Source organism: Oreochromis niloticus, linkage group LG10 (genome assembly GCF_001858045.2).
Source record: "Oreochromis niloticus isolate F11D_XX linkage group LG10, O_niloticus_UMD_NMBU, whole genome shotgun sequence".
Lineage (NCBI taxonomy): Eukaryota > Metazoa > Chordata > Actinopteri > Cichliformes > Cichlidae > Oreochromis > Oreochromis niloticus.
The window spans coordinates 19,087,602-19,108,367 of record NC_031975.2 but is presented as its reverse complement, the minus strand read 5'-3'; the positions used below and the strand labels follow the sequence as shown (position 1 = coordinate 19,108,367).

At 42.1% G+C, this 20,766-nt stretch overlaps 3 protein-coding genes and 1 non-coding gene across 5 annotated transcripts in view; all 4 read right to left on the bottom strand.

The window, feature by feature from the left end:
• Nucleotides 1-153: 153 nt before the first annotated feature.
• Nucleotides 154-4,256, bottom strand: cd248b (CD248 molecule, endosialin b). Its single transcript, XM_005452611.2, has 2 exons — nt 3,215-4,256; nt 154-2,071 (listed from the first exon to the last, which is right to left on the bottom strand). The coding sequence occupies exons 1-2, from the start codon at nt 3,645-3,647 to the stop codon at nt 345-347; spliced, it is 2,160 nt and encodes a 719-aa protein (XP_005452668.1). The 5' UTR covers nt 3,648-4,256; the 3' UTR covers nt 154-344.
• A 6,310-nt stretch (nt 4,257-10,566) lies between these two features.
• On the bottom strand, nt 10,567-17,354 carry LOC100709339 (CAAX prenyl protease 2). 2 transcript variants are annotated; one of them, XM_005452612.4, is made up of 9 exons: nt 17,125-17,353; nt 16,748-17,030; nt 16,573-16,675; nt 14,016-14,099; nt 13,372-13,450; nt 13,115-13,282; nt 12,702-12,773; nt 12,494-12,556; nt 10,567-12,397 (listed from the first exon to the last, which is right to left on the bottom strand). In XM_005452612.4, the coding sequence occupies exons 2-9, from the start codon at nt 16,855-16,857 to the stop codon at nt 12,177-12,179; spliced, it is 900 nt and encodes a 299-aa protein (XP_005452669.1). In that variant the 5' UTR covers nt 16,858-17,030; nt 17,125-17,353; the 3' UTR covers nt 10,567-12,176. The 2 variants fall into 2 exon arrangements, with proteins under 2 accessions (XP_005452669.1, XP_013127874.1); XM_013272420.3 differs by lacking the exon at nt 13,115-13,282 and having other exon boundaries at nt 16,748-17,354.
• trnae-cuc (transfer RNA glutamic acid (anticodon CUC)) lies at nt 17,264-17,335 on the bottom strand. Its single transcript has one exon. It is a non-coding gene; the product is annotated as a tRNA-Glu (tRNA).
• A 1,403-nt stretch (nt 17,355-18,757) lies between the features above and the next one.
• The window catches only part of LOC100709607 (microtubule-associated protein futsch), a 29,726-nt gene continuing 27,717 nt past the window's right edge, over nt 18,758-20,766 (bottom strand). The window contains exons 27-30 of the mRNA XM_025910709.1: nt 20,329-20,428; nt 20,165-20,238; nt 19,895-20,009; nt 18,758-19,727 (exon numbers count right to left, since the gene is read on the bottom strand). Coding sequence (XP_025766494.1) covers nt 19,640-19,727; nt 19,895-20,009; nt 20,165-20,238; nt 20,329-20,428 — 377 coding nt within the window. The 3' untranslated portion in view covers nt 18,758-19,639. The remainder of the gene's footprint in view (nt 19,728-19,894; nt 20,010-20,164; nt 20,239-20,328; nt 20,429-20,766) is intronic.

Below are 20,766 nucleotides of genomic sequence, written 5' to 3'. Positions count from 1 at the left end.
TGGCCCTGATATTGAAAATTTGGTTTAGGAAAAATCAGCAGTCTTTCGGCTGCTTAGCACACAGAGCTTTAAAACCACAACCACACATTCTTTCCTTTCATCTTCATTTAAACCAACACAAAGCACACAAAGTTTCTTCAGTTTTAAAGGTTTTTATTGAATTCTAAAAAAACAAATAAACAAAAAACAAAACAAAAAAATGATGGCAGAGTACATTATTTACAAAAGCTGTGCAAGAGGACAAAAATGAAAAGTTTTCTTGATGAGTGGATAGCAGTTTTAGACAAATCTTAACAGACATTTGCATTTTAAGGACATCCGTGCGTGTTTGATTATTTTTGGTTTCATGCTTGGGTTTTCACTTCCCTCCTCTCAGGAGGCGTTGTGGGAAGTATCCAGCGATAGCAGTCTGAAAAGCGAAGGCTCTTGTCCACAGCACAGCTGGTGCAGTAAACAATCCCCAGAGCCAGCATTACTACCAGGAACACACACAGGGGCACCAGGAGGGCCACGAGCAGCCAGCTCTTGTCGTGCTTCTGTTTACCTTCATCAGATTCTGCCTTTGTTGCAGCTTTGTCACTAGCTTCTTCTGCACCACCCATGTTAGGTTCCTCTGAATTTGAGCCATTTGCAGTGTCCTCTACCACACCTGGACTAGAGTCTCTACTTCCTGCATCAGCATCCACGCCCTTATTAATTTCATTGCCTATGTTGCCTTTTTGCGTCGGGGACGGGGATGTCTGATATCCCCTGGGTGACAGGATGTCCCACTGGTTTAGGTGATTTTCTGACCTGTGAGACCCATCAGGGGGAAGTCCTTCAGGGGCCTCTGTCACCCAGTCAGCATCAAAGTTGGTGTCAACTTCAAAGTTTGGGTCAGGAGTGAATGAGGAGGACCAGGGAATATCATGGTCAAAGATGGCCACATGAACAGAGTTACCCGGGTCGGGGGTCAGAGTAGAATACTCTTCGTCTTCAAGTGAAGGCTGGCAGGTGTGTCCGTCTAACTGAAGGTCATAGCCATTGTCGCAGTAACACTGGTAATCTCCGATTAGGTTGAGACAGTGCTGATGGCAGAGCGACCTCGTCGCACACTCATCTACATCTACACACTCTCCTTCGCTGCCCACCTCATAGCCAGCGTCACACACGCACCTGAAGGACCCCACTGTGTTTTCACACACACCCTCACAGCTGCCATCATCGAGGCATTCATCCACATCCACACACTCGCCCTCGTCGTCTGGCTGATACCCTGAAAGGCAGGTGCAGTGGAAGGTACCTGGGATGTTGACACAGAGCTGGGGACACGGTCCTTGCTGACATTCATCGACATCGGAACACCTGCGGCCATCTGGAGCCATTTGATAGCCTGGGGGGCATGTGCACCGAAGACCCCGTTGGGTCTCCATGCAGTTATACTCACACCCCATCTCTATACAGGCTGGGTTGATGTGAGGCAAGTCGGTGGGACCTGCAGAGTCAGATAGCTCAGGTGGGTTGGTTTGGCTCAGCGTGTCAGGCTTGCAGCTGTATCCATCCTTATCTATTGTGAAGCCCTCAGAGCAGTAACAGTAGTAATCTGTGTCTGTGTTCTGGCAGTGCTGCTCACATCCGTGGTCCTTGCTACACCAGTCTTGGTTCTGTGGTTCCTCAATGGGTGGACAAAGTGGAGAATCGGTGGACCAGCCCACTGTTTCGTCGTCTCTCTGGATGCACAGAGCGGTCATCTCAGTAGGATCTGGATTTGCGCCGTCTGCAGGGCATTGCACGGTGGCCACAGACCCAAATGGCACATGAGTCAGCAGACTGCTGACAAGGTAAAATGGGGTGGTGTAAACAGGTGCACCTCTACCCTCATCTTCAAGAGGTGGGCACATGCCTTTGTAGTTGTACTGGCAAACATAGCCATTCAGTGGAACCGAGCAGGAGCCTTCAAGCCACTGGAAGTTTTCTTCGCTCTCACGCCCGCTCTCAGATGTGTGAACAATCATAGAAACGCAGCGATAGACTCCACAAGTTGATGGGGAATATTCTTTGAGCCAGTCGGTGAACTGGACATTCTGGTCTCCTGTTGTAAAACACAAAGACAAAGATTTAAAAAAAATAAAATGTGCAAGTTTACTGTGTATTTGAGTTTTGAGAGCTACTTGACATCCTTTAGGATGACCTTTATTATAAATAAAGATCCCATATTTACAGTCTACATGTGCTTATATTGTCATATTTGGAAAATGTTCTGTGCAGTCATTCATTGCATTCAAATGTGTATATGTGTGTGTGTTTGTGTGTTTTAAATTTGCCTCTAGGAGTCGCCAAAGTCAAAACAAAGTCTGACTCACAGGCAAAAAAAACCCAAAACGCCACAGCAAAAAAATGTTGTATTCTACCCCCCACAAGAGTGGAGGTGGGGGGTGGGCCCAACAAAATGATGGGGAGGTTTGCCTCTAAGCTGTTCTGTTAACAAGCAGGCTGCAGAAATGCCTGCAATATATATTTAAGGAGTTTGTTTACTCTCTCAGGAATGTGCTGCAGTGGTACAACCTAGCACCACCGTAAACACTGAATGCAAGGCCAACTATATCATATGGAAACATCTGAGTGCAAACATATGTACATTTACAACATTCACGGCCAATTTCTACACAGTAAATAAACTTTTTGCAACAAACTAGGCAGAAAAATCTGCATCTGCAGTTACCTTCCTAACTGTAACGGGTGTGAAGTCTTAGTATCTAATTACCACTATATGGAAAAGAGAGCAAACATGGTTTTGTAATTTGGTGACGCCAGTCCTTTAAATTATGAGTGAAGAATAATAAAAAAGGTTGCATTTCTCTTTGGATTTGATTTCCAACAGAAGAACAAGGCAGACACTTTGAGTGTCTGTTTTTTAAGTGGGTGAGGTTTCCATAATGACTAAATCAGACTGAGGGGTAGCAGTGAGGTCAAAAAAATGGATTCCACATTGTCTGCTGCACCAGCTGTGTCTGTGAAACAAAAGTAGTTAATTTAAATACCGTCCAGCCAGACTGGCCGAGGTATCAAAGTCTGACAGAGAGATTATAGAGGAACATATAGTGTGACACCTATAGGTTTTCATTAAAAAAAAAAACTAAACATATCAACATAAAAGTCTATTCAAACACTATTAAAATGGTGAATGGATGTCAATGTTATAAAGTTTCACATTTCAAAAAAGATGAGACTTTGCCTGTGACCCAGACGAATCCTCTGAGCGGTCGGGTGGATGAACACTGACGTGGAGGTCTGTGCAACCCAATCCAGAGGTAAAGCTTTGACTCGGATCCCTGTGTCTCGATGGCTGACAGCAGCTCGTGGACGACAGCCGCAGCTTCTTGGTTATAAATCGTCGCCAAGGTCCCTCCGCGCTCCCGGCAGCTGCGCCCAGCCTCCCTGAAGGTCTTCTTCTGGAGGAAGACAGCGTAACATCCTTCTTGGTAACAGACTCCATCGCTCTCCATAAGCGGAACTTTCTCTGCTGGCTTCTCCCTCTCTGCTTCCCTCAGCCTCTGAGCTTGGCTTCCAGGAGCCAGACAGACTGTCAGCAGCCAGAGCACGCACAGAAGACTCATCCTGCTGCAACTGCTGCTGCTTCTGATGATTGTTTGCATCCTCCAAGACATGAAGTTTAAACTACACCAACATCTAAATGAGAATGTCAACCTTACTGTCAAAATAAATACTCCAGCAATGCAGCTGGTTTCTTTTCTTCCCTGTTATTGAAACTCACCTGAGCCAAACTGAACTTCTATTGTTAGTTTTACAAATGACTGCTTTCCACTCCAGACTTAACTTTTTTTTTTAAAGAAATAAATACATAATTTGGTCTGAAGGAGCTATTTGAAGCTGTTTTTCTTCGCCTTATTTTATCTGGGATGGCCAGATTCTTCAAAAATTAAAGCACTGCAGTGTAAATAAAATCCATTCAAACTGTCAATACTGCTGCCTCAGATTTTATAAAAGCTTACTACAAAATAGATTTAACTGAAAGTCCGATAGAATTAGCCCCAGAAAGTCCAATTTAGTCCAGTAGAGTCCAAAAAAACAGTCCAGTGAGTTACCAGTAGAGTCCAGAATTTAAAAAAAAAATGATTGAATGGGTCTATCTATCCTTGAGCTAAGTCCAAAATAGATAAAGTGTATCCTTGTATGAATTTAGGTGAATTTCTGGGACAGAAATCCTGCACTGCATCTGATCCTGCTCAGACTTTCAAGCCTCTGCAAAGTTCTGAGTGAACCTCAGGAGAAGAGAAAGATGGGGGTGGGGGTGGGGGTGTAAAGGCGGAGAGGCTACGTAGAGGAAAAAGCAGAGGGGGCTGGTAAAGTATGTGAGACTATAAGGGAATAGTTGAGGGGATGATGGGTTAGTGGGGCTTGGGAGGTGGGGAGCAGGGTCGGTATTGAAAACCCTCAGAGTGTGTTATGAAAACCATACGGCACCATTCTGTCCCCCATCTTGCCAGTGGCTTTGGACACACGTATGCACTCTCACACAGCCTTTAAGCCCTGCACAGCATCCACAGGATGGAAAGTGTCTCCAGCATTGTGAGATGCAGAATTTGCCCCTCTTCTTCTGACTCTTTCCGCCACCTGCCTTTCAGATTTTCTTCCTCTCAGTCTGTCATCATCTTTTTCATTTCTCTCTTCGCTTCTAATTTTTTATTAACTTTTTTCTCTTTTTCTTCCATTTCCCTCCCTCCTCTCTTTCCCTCGTCTTTCTACCAAGTCCATACCAGCTGGAAGACTTTACAGTCCAATGGAAACATTTGAGTGTGGAACAGAGGTATACCTGTTGGACTGTTTGTTGGGTTTGTTGCTGTTATAAAATAACTTTGAATGTGCACAGATGTTTAAGAGAACGAGTAGGTGTCCTCGTGTGTGTGATTTTGTGTGGATGTATGGGTGTATGTGTGTGTGGTTGCCACTCGGGGGCATTTGGAGGAGAGGAAACAGGAAATGCCAGATGTGCATCAGCTTGACCTCTCAGCAACTGGGGAGCAGGAGTGACTTGAGGGGGTACCTCCTGTCACATGATCTGGACGTGATGAGTGGCATGTCTGGAAGCAACGTCAAACATTGAGATTGGATTTTTCCAAAGAAAAATATGATCTTTCTATTTTTCCTTGTGTTTAGAGCGAAGCCAAAGAACATTAAATGAAGCCGACAGCTGCAATTTGAAGATTCGGGTACTGAAGGGAACGCTTCTGATGGGCACAAACAGCTATCAGCTGAAGGTCCACCATGCACAAGACTGCTGAACTGCTGAAAGCTAAAACACTGTATGGATGCTCATCGTGTTTCTTTGTGGGAAGCTTGACCTGCCACATGTCAATTACAAGTAGCTTTATGTCATTGCTTCACTCTCCAACTTTCCTCTTGGTCTGGCGTAAAAAGGCTTTTTGATACAAATTTAAACATGAAAGCATGATTTCACCTCTGTAGCCTCTTAACAAAGGATGATGGGATGGAAAAGTCACACTGCATGCAAAGTTGAACTTATTAGCTACACATCGACTGTGTGGCTAATCCAAGCCACACATCCAAGCCCGTGTTTTCCCAGTGTACAGCAGATGAGTCGGCTGGCTGTGCTGTGATTGTGTTGGCAGGCAGACCATACACAATCTTACTATTCAGCAGTCTTTTCCAGTTATGTAACAACCACTGGAACTTGGGGGAGAACAAACATAAAACCTCAGGATCCTGGAGAACCTAAAGAGCCTTTCGATCTTGTTCCCCACCTCCCTTTCCTCCTTTTCAACATCACTCATCCTGCTCCTGTCTCCCCACTTCTCCTGCTTTTCTTGGACTACCCCAACACTCAGCTGTTTCTCCCTTTCCTTATTATTCTTTCATTCCCCGTGTCTATTTTTCTTTGAATTCTTTTGCTTCCCCCCCTCTGCTCCTTCTCCTCAGGTTTAGCTATTTGAGCAACCAGATCAGCAACCTCTTCTCCAGAACCCCAGTTTTCACTCCAAACTTCTGTTTATTCAATCATGGAGCCTGATTAGCCACGCCCCCTGGCCTTATAGCCCCGCCCCAGAGACAGATTCCAGAATTGTAATTGACAGAACAGACAAAACCTCTCCTTTCCATAGCCCTGCGCTCCCAATCCCCCCTCTTCACATTAATCTAAACACAGTGTGTCCAAGACCTCTAATGGAACATACAGAGCTCTTGATTTAATATGTGCCGCCCCCTAGGTCACAGCTTACTTTCTACCTCCTTGACTCCAAGCCGCTTGCCACATATCATTACTGGCTCTGATACATTCTCAGATTCTGGATTCCAAGCAGCTGAACTGTACCTTCCAGCTCCAAAACCTCTCCATTTCATTTTAACCACTAATTCATTTTTTAACAGCCCGGTAGCTGCTCTTGATCTGATGTTCTTCTGTGGCCACTAAACCTTATATGTCTTATATGTATAACACACTTTGGGCTCTTTTTCCCATATGGAAAAGAACATGTGACATGAATTTTAATAGACTGCAAGAAGCTCACATCTCCCCTCAGCAGGTAAATTCTTCACCAAATTCACCATCAAAGTTTGCTAATAAACAAATGCAAATGCCAGCTGAAGCTAAATGCAGTGCCAGTGTTGATGCTTGCACACAGGCACAATGAAAGAAAGACAGAAATCTTACTTTTGTGAACATGAGTGTCTGCACCAAATTCCATTCCAGTCTGAGTTTGTTTCACTTAAAAATCACAGATGTGAAGCTCACGATAGCTTTACAGGGAAAAACAAAGGGATTGCCAAAGTCAGCACAGTTCATGCGGTTGAAACCGTGAACTTTGACCTTCCAGGGATAAGCCAAGACTTCTGGGGACCATAAATATTTGGACACTAAATCATGGCATGGCATCCAACAGTTAAAACAATTAAACAGTTACTTCACCTTCACTAGGATCCTTTTTTTTTTTAATGTGAAATATTCTCTCAGATGAAAGGAAGAGTAGGTGTGAATGTGCGAGTGAATGTGAGTGTGAATGGTTGTCTGTCCCTGTGTGTTGGCCCTGCGACAGACTGACGACCTGTCCAGGGTGTACCCCGCCTCTCGCCCTATGACAGCTGGGATAGGCTCCAGCACCCCCCGCGACCCTGAACAGGATAAGCGGAAGCGAATGGATGGATGGATGGATGGATGGATGGATGAAAGGAAGAGCCCAAAAAGTGTTATTTTGAAATCGCTGGACTAAACTTTGTCTGTTCTCCCAGAAGGCTGTTGGATGGATCAGTGAGACAGTAGGATAAATCTGGGCAGATACAGTGAAAGAGCCCCAGATGCTTTAGCGGAGCTGCTCAGTGTCAAACAGATCACCCTGCAGTTATACTGAGGAACTTTCAGGTGTGAGTGTGAGAGCAAAGCATTCCTGGCAGAAGAGAGCTCTGCTGGAAATGCCTTCACCCACATGGATTTTTACATTTAAGGACTGGTTGATCTTGCAGAAGAATCTGTCAGTAAATGGAACATAGAGTGCTGTATATAGAAACTTGTAATTCTTATGTTGTGACATAATTGAAATATATAAAAACACCTTGCCACCTTCCTCAGGGTTGTTTCAGAAAGTCAGTAAAAACTTAAGATAATGTGATACAGTTGGAAGCATGGAATAAATGCAAGCCTTTAAATGCTAATAGAATCTTTTTGGGACTAAACAAATTAGTTATGCCTCTGTTCCTGAGCTCATCTGATGCCAGTGAAACTGCTTAGTTATTTCCTCATGGTCTTGGGTCACGGGAGTACAGAATCGCACCATTCAGGCCTATTGCAGCATCTGTGCCATATCAAGTAGAGCAGGACACGTCACGTTGTTCATTTTTCCCAACCGCTGGTGTTTTAAGACACACAACACACACACACACACACACACACACACACAACCACACACACACACACACACACACACACACACACACACACACACACACACACACACACACACACACACTGAAACAATTAGCAGTGGCCTTGTGGTTAAATAATAGACTGTAGGCATTCCTGGTAATTTCAGTGGAGGAAAAAGAGGATACTTTTATCCACTTCTTCTACAACGTCCACATGCTTCATCTTTCACAGCAGACACGAATGCCCTCCATCCACACCCACACTGTCAACAAACCTATAGCACAAACATCTGAGCCGACCAGGGTCGCTCTCCAGTTGTTAAATTGAGAGGAGATCAATTCCCGTCGGTTATAGTCTACAATTACTGGATGCATCGGCTAAAAATGTATGGACGGTTTTGACAGCTGCAAGTTGGTAAATAAGCATTGAAGCTATGTCAAAGCAGTGAAGGTGTCTCATTTGGTTTTTAACCTTTACGTATTAACAGTTAAATCATCACACAGTGCAAACATCGCCTCAACTAAAGGTTGAAAATGCTAAAGAGTTCCTCCATTACTTGCTTACCTGAAAAACAAGATAAAACATTCTCCACCAAACTCTGCAGGTAAAAAAAAAAGAAGCTTAGCATAGCGAAATAAAAAGGAACATGAGTAGCAAAGGATAAGGAGGCAATGATTTATGTATTATTAACTGCAATAGGAGTCAGCTGCATGTACAGAATCACACATGTATAAACAAACCTCAGACAAACAGCGAGTCAAGGTTTAAAAACTGCTGAGAGGCAGAATGGGAGGACAGAAAACTGGGAGAGGATAATTCCTGAAAGATTATTTCTTTACCAGATGACAGGCTCAGCTTTTCCATAGACACACGCATGCACACATGGACGACACTTCTCTGCTCTGCATTTCACGATACAGTAATATTTCTCCAGGGAGGGAGCATTCGTGTGTGCGCGTGTGTGTGTTTGTAATGGCAAAAGCATCAACTGCGAAAAGAAAGGAGAGGACACAAAAGGAGAAACAAAGAGACAGACGGGCGTCTGATGTGTAGAACGGTCATGTGTCTGACTCATTTCTGCACCGTTTTATATCCTGGAAACTTCACATTTTGCACACATCCACGTCCCTCATTTGATCCGGGCTCATTTTCTTACTCTTTTTCTCTCAAAAAACAGCTTTTCTAAAGTAAATAAGAAAAAAAGAAGTCTAACCAAAGTAAATTACTCCCTAAAACAATGCAAAAATATGCATTTTTCCTCTACTGTCTTTGTTTCATACTCCCAGCAATGAAGCAGGTTCCACCTTTTTTTTTCAGAAGCTTCTTACAAAAACCTGCTGCAAGTTTGAGTCAGTGCAGCAATGTCACACAAATTTAGTAGACCTTGTTGAGCTGGAAAGATGCCAAGAATCACTGAGTTGAAATGTAGGAAAGTGAAGTAGGGAAGGAGCATGCTGACAAATGAGCAGTCTATCCCTGAATAAATAAAGATCTGGAAAAAAAGCTTTTTTAATCCTTTTAAATCTGAAATATTCAATCCATCCAAGTGTGACACCCGCGGCTGACGCTACAACGTGAAAAGGACATGCTTGTATATCATACATCATGAGCCGTGTATCATTTTCAGGTGCAGACAGCTGCAGTCGGATAAAGCTAAAAAACTGCCCAGCGCCAAACAATAAAGGTGAAGCTGCAATGCTGTGGTATCGGCGACAGGATGAGATTGACTTATGAAGTGATTTTGGTTTGGAAGAATGTGTAAAAGTGAAGGTAGGGCTTATTTTTGTTCCATCTCTTTTCCGTGTTTCATTTTGAAGATGATCCCTAGCTCTGTCCTCATCTTAGCCAGCAGCACTTTGAAACCAGTGTTATTTGCCCAGCTGAAACGTCAGAGTTCAAATCTGTTAATATTGTAGGTGCAGTATACTGTTGTCTTATGTGCATGATTTAATCCCAATTTGAGAATGAATTTGGATGCAAAAGCCTTTTGAATGCTCAGTGTAGTTAAACGTGGCCTTAATGAATCCACTTAAGTCAGTAAGTTTTTGGCTAGTGATGCATTTTTTTGTAGTTTTGCTTCTGTACACCACCACAGGAGATTTTAAATCAAACAATATAGATGTGATTGAAGTCCAGATTTTTTATTTTCAGCTTTAATTCAAGGGGTTTAACAAATGTAATGCACTTACTGTCCCTCCATTTCAGAGGTTGAAAAGTAATTGGACAATCTCCCATAATGTTAATATTTGGGTGGTTAGGCTGAAAGTCGTTGCAGTCAATGGCTGGCCCTTACCATTGAAAAATATCCCATTTCTTTTCTTTGCGAAACTCTTGGGTTGCTTTGAGCCAGTATCTATTTCACCATGAAACGCTGGCGAATCAGTTTTTGCAGTATTTGGATGAATCTGAGCAGAGTGTACAGCCTTGAGCGCTTCAGTATTAATCCTGCTATGTCTACCAGGAGTCACTTCATCAAAAAAAACTCCACTAGTTACCTGGTTTCACTGAAAGCCATATATTATCAAATCATAACATTACCTCCACCATGTCTGACACACTGTTTCTCTCCTTATACTAACATTTCTCTTGCCATTGTTCTGGTAGAAGTTATACTTTGTTTCATCTGTCCAATATATTTTTTTTTCTGAACTGTGCAGGCTCTTTTAGAGACTTTACCTCTACCTCCTGGAGAATCTTCTTACATTATTAGATATTGTAAAGTTGTTTTTCTTAACCATTTCTTAACCATAGAAATAATTCTGTCATCATCCACTTTCATCTTCTTTGGTCTTTCAGGTCTTTTGGTGTTGCTGAGAGAACCAGTGCATTCATTCTTTTTAGAAATGTACCAGACTTTTGATTTGGCCACTTCAAAAGTTACAAATTAAACAGTTTGATACAACTTCCAGTGTTATTTCTGCTACATTTATCATGAAATAACAAGAGAACAGGCCTCAGTGTGGCACGAACCTGCTTATGAGTCAACTGTCCAATTCATTTTGAGCCTCTGAAAATGGGGAACTGTATATAAAAAATGACTGTAATTCCTAAACAGCCAGTATAATATGTTTGTTAAAGCCTTTGAGTTAAAGCTGAAAGTCTGCGCTTCAATCACATGTTGACTGTTTGATTTAAAATCCACTGTGGTGGTGTACAGAGGCACACTACAAAAATCAGATCTTTTTTTGCTGCAGGAGCGTCTGTACATGTGGTTAAACAGGCAGCCCATATGCCAAAGGCTGTTTGTGTTCATATCTGCCACAGACCATCTCCTGCGTGTCATTTCCCCCACTTTTCTCCTTTTCCATCTAATAAAGGCTTAAAAAAAACCCCTTACCAGTTGAAATGGGATTCAGAAAACTTTAGTCAAGACCAGAGTTTACTGACTGAAGAGCTGCTAAGATATGCACGTAGTACATGTGCAGAAACATGCGTGACTTTACCCCCCTGTTTTAATTTGTAAACATCTGTCTGACTCATAAATCTTAATTGTCCAATGCAACCTTTAACCATTTCCACAGACCCTGAATGACCTCCTCTCCCTCCTTTCTGCTTCTTCACATTTTCAGTTTCCCTGGGGAAAGACTTTAAGCTTCTTCCCCCTCCACTTTTCCTTTACATTTCTCCTTTATTTTCTCCGTTTTCCTTTTCTCCGCCCACTCCAACCATTTTCCCTCACTTCTTTCTGCATTTACTGCTCAAGTCTGACTGTCATAGCCTTATTTGTCCTAATAGCACACGTTTTAGTTGTGCCTCTCACTTTGGTTCCCTTTGTGTATTTTCTGGCAACATCGGCTGTGTTTGTGTCTGTCTCCATCTCTCTGTCTGCCTGTGTTTTTTTCTACTGCCTTCCCTTTCACAGTTCATCTGTTTTTCTCAGCCATGCGTGCACACACACACACACACACACACACACACACACACACACACACACACACACACACACACACACACACACACACACACACACACACACACACACACACACACACACACACACACACACACACACACACACACACACACACACACACATCTTTTTCTCCCTTTTAACCAGAGAAAGTTGTACTGGCATTGAGTTTCAATACAGTAGGAAATATTTTTGACCATGCAGGAAATGTCTAAACTGCTCTAATCATTCTGCTCTCATGCTGACCAACCCACGCATAGACATATATACACGCATAGATTTTCAGTTTTGTTAAAAAGAAACAAAAAACAGAAACATCACAAACTGAAATCCAGAGTAAAAGAAGGAGATAGTTTCAAGAGCTGGAGCGCATTTAACTTAATTCGATTTCATTCAGCAAACCGACGCTGGAAGGGGAGCCAGGCTGCAGATGGGAATGGGACCATAAAAGTACTGGTCTGTCAGCGGGAAGAGCAGCACCAGAAACAGCAGGCCTCCCAGCAGATATAAGAAGAGCAGAGCTGAACTCTGAGGGTGTTGCAGGGCAGAGCTGATGTCAGGCAGGCCTTGACTGTTGCAAAATGAATGACACAAAACCGGACCGACAACATGCCCTTAAAAAACAAAACAAAACAAAGATTTCAGATGAAATGAGTCGATTAACGTAGGCTAATGCGTGACCAAATTATCGTATAGATTACATATCTTACCAGTTCTTATGAATATAAAGGCAGTAAAAGCACCAAAAACGGTTGTGTACAAGAATTGCATCCCTGTGAGAGAAAAAAGATGCATTCAAAGTGCTCAGTTTTAGTTTTATCAGTCCATGTCACATAAAGATGATCAAAATCAAGGTAAAAGAAATGAGTCATCTTGCTCTGATCATAACAACATGGTTTGCCTTTTCAGCTAACTGACCTGCCACCAGAAGGATGACACTCATGCTCTCTTTCCCAAGGCGTCGCTCCTCTATGACATGGTGGAAATGAGCTAAAACAAGGCAGTTGACATTAATGTCAGTAAAACCAAATGTAATGTAATACTAGCAAACATAGATTTGGCAGAAAAAATGAGGCACTAAATGCAACATTTATTATTCTCTCCTCCTTGGTGGCATGTGCAGAGGAAGGGTGGTGACTGGATTGGATAAAAGAGGGTAAACATGGAGCTGCCAGGCAGGAGGAAAAGAGGAAGATCACAGAGAGCGTTCATGGGAAAGGAGGACATGCATAGGGTTGGTGTGACAGAGGAGGATGCCGGAGACGGGGTGAGATGGAGGCAGACAATCTGCTGTTGACCTGCTGCTGTTGTTTCAAAACGTTTTCACATACCAACTCCAAAGAACAGTGGAGCTGTGACGATAGCGCCTGTGGGTCCCGTGCAGGGCACCAACATAGGAAGCATGGCCCCTCTGAACACCAGCTCCTCTGTCACTGGTGCCACCACCTGGTTTCTGAGCCACACTGCGTCCCCCGCACACCGCCTCCATGACTGAACATCTGAGGGAAGTGCATGAAAGCACACATGTGCAGCTCTCTGATTCCAGTTAACCCGACATAACATTCAGTTATTATAGAGACAAACGTACCCAGTGCACACTGCATTTCCCCGGTGAAGCCTTTGGGGTTGTCCATAGCGGAGTGAACCAGTGGGCCGAGATAAAAAACCTGACGTGGGTGAGTAAAACCAGTTGTTTATAAAATCTAGAGGATGTAAATAAAAAAAAGATTAAACTGGAAACTACAGGGTACATTTGTCAGTGAGTGGTTTAAACTCGCCCATGGGGATATTACTGCAGAATGCAGACATTTAAAGGAAGTTGCAAAGCTAAGCTGAGGCCACGCTTAGCAGGAATGGAAATAAATCTCTGAAATGTCGAGCATGCCTCAGCTAAGCATAAATATAATGCTGTATGAGAGAAACAGAATCTACAGATTACTGTTTGAAGCGACTGAAAAACTCATTGACTATGGTTTTCTTCATTTATGACAAATCTTATGTTAATGATGTAAATATAAATAAATCCTGGGTTTTCATCTGTAAGTATTTAATGTGCTCTACATGTAAAACTTCAGAGATATTTGTGCCCTCACTTAAGCAATTTGAAATCAGTGCTATTCTTCCTGCCATCTCTAATGAAGCATAATGTTACAAATGTATTGCTAAACAAAATATGTATTAATATTTTTAATGCAGAATCAAGTTAATCAGATGTGGGACCCCCTGACTTACTATAGTAAGTAATAAAGGTAATATGGATGCAGCAACCAAACCGTCCATGCGAAGTCCCATCAACTCCCACACAGACACGTCGACCTGAAAGGCAAAATGTGTTTTAGAAACTATGAGAATGACGTTTAAATGAGTCATTGAAGTCCTGTGTTTAGGACATTAGCTACTAAAGCCTGCTGTGAGATCAAAATACACTATATTGAGTGGGAATGTCAGCAACTCAGCCACCAAGTGGTAGGTCATGTAAAATCACAGAGTGGGGTCAGTGGATGCTGAGGCGCACAGTGCACAGAGGTCACCGACTTTGTGCAGAGTCAACTACTACAGACCTCTGAACTTCATGTGGCCTTCAGATTAGCTCAAGAACAGTGCGCAGAGAGTTTCATTGAATGGGTTTCCATGGCCGAGCAGCTGCATCCAAGCCTCACATCACCAAGAATAATGCAAAGTGTCATATGCAGTGGTGTTAAGCACTCCGCCACTGGACTCTAGAGCAATAGAGACGTGCTCTGTGGAGTGATGGACAATCCGATGGACGAGTCTGGGTTTGGCGGTTGTCTGACTGCATTGCGCCAAGTGTAAAGTTTGGTGAAGGGGGGATTATGGTCTTGTTTTTCAGTTGGGCTGAGCCCCTTAGTTCTAGTGAAAGGAACTCTTAATGCTTCAGTATATCAAGATATTTTCATGTTCCCAACTTTATGGGAAGAGTTTGGGGACGAGGGTGACTCCTTCCTGCTCCAACAGGACTGCGCACCAGTGCACGAAGCAAGGTCCATAAAGACATGGATGAGCAAGCTTAGTGGGGAAAAACTTAACTGGCCTACACAGAGTCCTGACCTCAAACTGATGGAACACCTTTGGGATGAATTAGGCCTGAAACTGCGAGCCAGGCCTTCTTGTCCCACATCAGTGTCTGACCTCACAAATGTGCTTCTGGAAGAATGGTCAAAAATTCCCTTAAACACTCCTAAACCTTGTGGAAAGCCTTCCCAGAAGAGTTGAAGCTGTTATAGCTACATCATAGCAACATCATATTAAACCATAAGGATATTTCAAGTTCAAGTTGAGTTTGAAGAAAAACAAGCAAATACTTTTGGGAGTATTGTTTATAACATTTAATTTTACGATGAGCAGTAATCACAGATATTTGATTGGTATAGATTAGTGGTGGAAGAAATCCTTTACTCAAAGGTAGCAATCAGGCAAAATAAACAAACAGATACAGAATTTAATGATGGGTGGAGTTTAAATGGTCACAGAGTTGAGTTAAACCAGTGGTTCCCAAACTTTTTTTGCCAGGCCCCCTTTTTTACAAGAAAAATGTTCGCGCCCCCCACCACCTAACCCCGCCCACCCCCCCCCCGCACAAACACATCCTCCAAACACACACACCCATATTTTGTTTACAAACTCCATTGCGGTTTATTTCACACCTCAAACATTTAGTAAACAATTAAGCAAATACAAGTAAACGGCAATAAATTACAGTTAGTAATAAAATATACTACTAACTCTTTTACGCTACGTCCACACCTACACGGGTATCTTTGAAAACTCAGCTGTTTCTATGCGTTTGGGCCTTTCGTCAACACGTAAACGGCGTTGCGATTCACCGAAAACGGAAATTATTTAAAACTCCTTTTTTGCGTTTACGTGTGGACGAGGATTACAGAGTTCGTCACGCAACGTCAAAGGTATGTGCCTCTTTTCACGTCACGCTGTGCGCCACATTATTGTTTACATGAGATGAATTGCAGAATGGCAGATAGAGACAAAATACTGTTAATCTGAGTATCTTCAGGTTTTACACGCTTACATACACACGCAGTTACTGTCCCTCCATTTAGAAAGGCAGAGGCGTCACGGTGTGATTATTTTACGTGTAGTTGTTTTTTTTCCTGTGTAATAATATTCAACATTGCTATCAATATATTTTTCAAAAAATGCCTCTCTGTGCAAAATGGGTTTAAACACATAAACAGCTGTGGGATACTGTTTGTCCGTGATTTAGACAGGGGGAACAAATTACGGCAGGATCAGCCTGATATTATTTGTATCCCACTGTAACTTTACTGCATAAAGAGCTAACATGTCCAAAATGTCAGGAGTAGTTAGTTATTACAAGAAGTGTTTGTGAACTAAAAATCAAGAATGTGGGATCCTGTTTGTCCGTGATTTGGAGAGCCCAGCGCTGCTCCCGACGCAGGGAAACTAATTTTGCAGGGGAGACCTACCTTGCTTGTGCAGGTGAAGCCAAAGGGAAGATATGCTTCACCATATTTTCCTGTCTTTGGCTTGGAAAGAAGTTGGTTTGGAAATATATTTGGCGATGCTTCATCTCCTGCTTTGCGTTTATGTGGGAGCCCCGTCAAAAACCTGTCCACAGTGTCCAAGCGCTCTTTTTTTTTCTTTTCATACCGCGCCCCCCCCCTGCAATGGCCCCTAGGGGGCGGGCCCCACACTTTGGGAACCTCTGAGTTAAACTGATATTGCTGAAACTTGTCGGGTCACAAGGTAAATCCTCCAGGGGAAATGTTACTATCTACAGTATACTCACCTTGACATCAGCCCAGTGCATCCATGTCTTCACGACTGCAGGTGACACTGCAGAGACCAGCAGCACACTAGCACAGCGACGCTTTATCACACTGGGATGATCCCTGCACGCACAGTTTAAGTTTAGTTGTCTGGCCTAACAGCACTTCTCTCATGCCTGTTGGTGAGCTGTATACCTTGGTGAGCTGCTTCTCCAGACGTACAAACTGCCAACGTAGAGACCAGCCAAGAATAGGCAGCTCAGCAAACCCAGAAAACACCTCGGGTGGGTGTTCTCTACCTGCATGACAAACGTGAGGGTTTGCAATCACAACTTCAGCTGGTTCTCCAGGTAAGCGGCGGCTAACAAAGGAGTGCAGATTCATCCCGCTTTGGATCGGCTCGATCCTGTCAGTCATTTCAGATTAGTGAGTCCTGCTGATTAGCTGATTAGCTGTAATGCTCTACGAAGTCCAGTAACTGCACGCAAAAAAACAAGCTCATTCAGGTAAACGGTACGAGTGTAAACAAGACCACGTGCAAACAAACATAATACATAACAGTAAATATTCACTTTTGGTTATGACTCAATATTTTTATACTGGGTCAGAGAAAAAAAAACAGGTGAAGTTTAGCCTCTCCGTGCCAGCCTGTAGAAGTAGTTGTGTAATTGGAAAACAACATGTAGCCTTCATAGAGCACGAAAAAGCTAGTTCCCTGACCGGGAATCGAACCCGGGCCGCGGCGGTGAGAGCGCCGAATCCTAACCACTAGACCACCAGGGATATGTTGCACGCTGTTATTCTTCACCTTACATCCAATCACATACAGAAAACAATTTTCATGCCTCCATTAAGACCTTTTGGGGCTACATCAATTCACATTTGCTCTTTGCTGTGTTCATGCAGTAGTACTAAACAGTGGCTCTGACTTATAATTTATTTTATTAAACTGATGCTCGATTTGATTTTTGTTAGCTGATTTATCAGTATCAGTCTACACATTAAATAGATTATACAATGCCAAAAATATATAGTTAAGTGTATATATTCACATTTTAATTAATCAATATCTTTGGTTATATTGATAGTCTGCAGTCAGCAGGGTTTACGAAGGTCTTATAAATAAAATAAAGAAATTACATGTTTTGTAAGTATCTTTATGACTCGCGTTATGCGTTATTGTATGTACTTCTGTGTTCTACATTGTAATCAATCCACTTAAATCCACTTGGCACTTAAATTATATTTATACAACTCTTATGTTATGGTTGTTGCTCCCCTCTTTGCCAGAGCTCTTCTGAGAAAGACATTTTTATGTTAATGAGAGTATCATATTCATAAATAAAGGATAAATAATAGTCGCTTTGCCAGAAACTGATTGCAGCTTCTATTCTGTGACAGAAATGATCTTTCTGGCTTAAAGTGGCTCGATCTCATTCACAAGAGATATATTTGACATATGTTTTACATATTAAAGGACAACAAGTCATTTACAACCGTTTAAATACCGACAATCATAAATACTGGAAATCACTTATTGGCAGACGGTCAAAGCTGGCCCACTGGACAGCTTTGGAAACTTTAAAGAAGACCATAAATTTTGGACTTTTAACTAAAAAAAAGGTTATTTTTTTATGCATAAACAATAGCTTTCTGTTTTATAATTACAGGGCAGTCTGGGAAATAAGTGTACACTGTTAAAATTGTTAAAATTACACTTCTTTTTTTTTCTCTTATGTTAAGGTATCTCAGAGATCACATGTGTAGTTAAGCTTCTCTACACTGGTCCGACCAACTTAAGATCCCAGTGGGCTGTATGTGGCCCATGATGTAAAATGAGTTTGACGTCTTTGGCTTAACAATTTAAGTAATTTCCTCACAGCTGGACTGCCAATTGGAGATGCATTACCAAGCCTCATTTGAGACACACCAAGCAAGGTAAAAACAGATATTTAACCTGAAGTGTTGTTAAATTTAGAGTTCAGCTGTATTGATCACTATCCAGCAATGTGTGTTTATCATCACTGCAGCATCACATTAGGGGATATTTTTGTAGCGTCCAATGCCTTTATGCTATAATGTACACAGGGTGATTTTAGCATGTTATGATTATACATTAGGATTACATTACAGTTACTGCCCTGGGTTACATAATCTATGAAGTGTGATGAAGACTAAGTGATGAAAACAGTCATGACAGATGAGCAACCAGCCGATATTTTTTTATTTTCATCATCACAAACATCCTCATTTCATTATACGCAGCTATAGTATGAATACACAGTGGCGCTGTGCTGCACAGTGCCACTTTATTAGCACACCTGCATAAGCATGCATACAGTAGTCGACACAGAAATGGAAAGCACTTTGATTTCTGTGAATATTGCAGACGTGAGCAATCACATCCACAAAGACTGCAAGTTACCAAGGTGTAACTTTAGGCTGGAAACATCTTTGAGCTCCATGAGGCTGCAGGGGGTCATCCTGAATCTGAAAACACGTATCCTCCGCTAACAACATTGGGCATTCGAGTCCAGCTCATGACTTACCACATACTATTTTGATATCCAAAATGCTCGGGCGTGTTTATGGACTTTTTCCTCGGGGAAGCGACAAGTAGGGTGACATTACTAGAAACCTGCAGATTACAAACAACTGTAAACTAAAATTCCCCTCAAAGCTGCAAATATTTTGGCCTCGTTTTTCACAATGGAGGATAAGCCAGTGTTTGAATACTGAAAGTCACAGATTAGAAACAGAAACACACAAAAAGCAAATGTGCAATAGATGTAAAACAGTCAGATACATAATTTAAATAAATAAAAATAGGTGAAAAGAATCAATCAATACTTATATATTAAGACACACTTAAAATAACGAACATTTGAATTTCTTTTTTTTTATCAGAGAAGATGACATATTTTTTGCAGTGTCAAACTCAAAGCAGTCCTCAAGGCACTTTAAATACAAGAAAATACAGAGCCCCAGCATCCTTAAAAAAACAACTTTCTATTTTTTAAAAAAAGTACTCTTTTGGGACTTTGGAGTATCCGTACTGAAAGCCGTTTGTGCTTGTCCTCACTCGTCTCACTGTAACACACATTTTTCTTTGTTGCTGTATTTTCTCCTCCTCATTTCGAGACCACGCTCCAGACGCTCATCTTCCTCCAAGGCCCTGCAAACACAAAAACACGGTACGGTGCTGAGCTCATGGATATCTGCACCCCTCCATCATAGATAGGCATAAAGATCCAAATAACAAACTGATCTCTTTTGTTTTTTGGATGTATAATCTCTCTGTGACCCACTTTGTCTCTTTCACATAACCCTACGTATACTGACCGCCTCTCCTTGGTGTCGATATCCCTGATGATCTCGTCCCTTTGGTTGACCAAAGACACCAGCTCCTGGAGGAGCAGCTGCTCCCTCTGCTGCTGAGCGGGGGACTTCTGCCAGTCTGCACAACAAACAGCAGAACTCAAAATGATCAAATTCATTGTGTTTTAATTTTTTTTTACCATTTACATTTGTATTATCATCTATAAATCCTTTTGAACTTGACTGATATTGTACAGATTAGTTGTTTCCACTACTTTGATTGTAATTAATGACCTTCAATAGCCATGATTACGCGCAGTTCTCTGGTCAGAAGGTCAAATCTCCTCTCCAGATCCTGCTCCTCTTGTCTGTAGATGCAGTTAAGAACGAGTTGGTTTAAAACAAATGTAAAATATACGTATATGAGTACGTGTATACTGATACGTGGGAGGTCTTACAGCAGTTCCAGGTTGTCCTGTCTGCGTATCAGAGCGTTCTTCTTGTTTACCAGAGTGAACCACTCCTGGATCAGTCTCTCCTCTTCATCACGGTCACTTCCTGCAACAGCAGAGAAAAGAAAAGAAAGCCTGTAAATATTTGAATACACTGATAAAATGAAACAACAAAAAACATTATCGCCATGTGAGAGAAATAAAGATCATTAAACATAATGATCCACGTGCAAGATACTATTGAACAACAAAAAAAGTGTAAACTAGACTGAGCTAGATCTGGAATTTACTTCATTATAATCACAAGTAGGAGGCAGGTTAGCATCATGGCTGAGGAGGGCATTCATCTGCATTCAGGTCAGGAGATTTAAGGTTCAGTTCAATTTAGTTCATCTTTTTATGCATTTACATGTATATTTTTTGGTGTCTTATAGTGCCACCGTC

Coding starts and splice junctions, on each gene's coding strand:
- cd248b (XM_005452611.2), bottom strand. CDS start 3,647: ATGTCTTGGAGGATGCAAACAATCATCAGAAGCAGCAGCAGTTGCAGC. Junction 2,072..3,214: donor AGGATTCGTCTGGGTCACAG/GCAAAGTCTCAT, acceptor GTTTTACAACAG/GAGACCAGAATGTCCAGTTC.
- LOC100709339 (XM_005452612.4), bottom strand. CDS start 16,857: ATGCAGGTAGAGAACACCCACCCGAGGTGTTTTCTGGGTTTGCTGAGC. Junction 13,451..14,015: donor TACCTTTATTACTTACTATA/GTAAGTCAGGGG, acceptor CACCCACGTCAG/GTTTTTTATCTCGGCCCACT. Junction 12,774..13,114: donor TCCACTGTTCTTTGGAGTTG/GTATGTGAAAAC, acceptor GCCTTGTTTTAG/CTCATTTCCACCATGTCATA.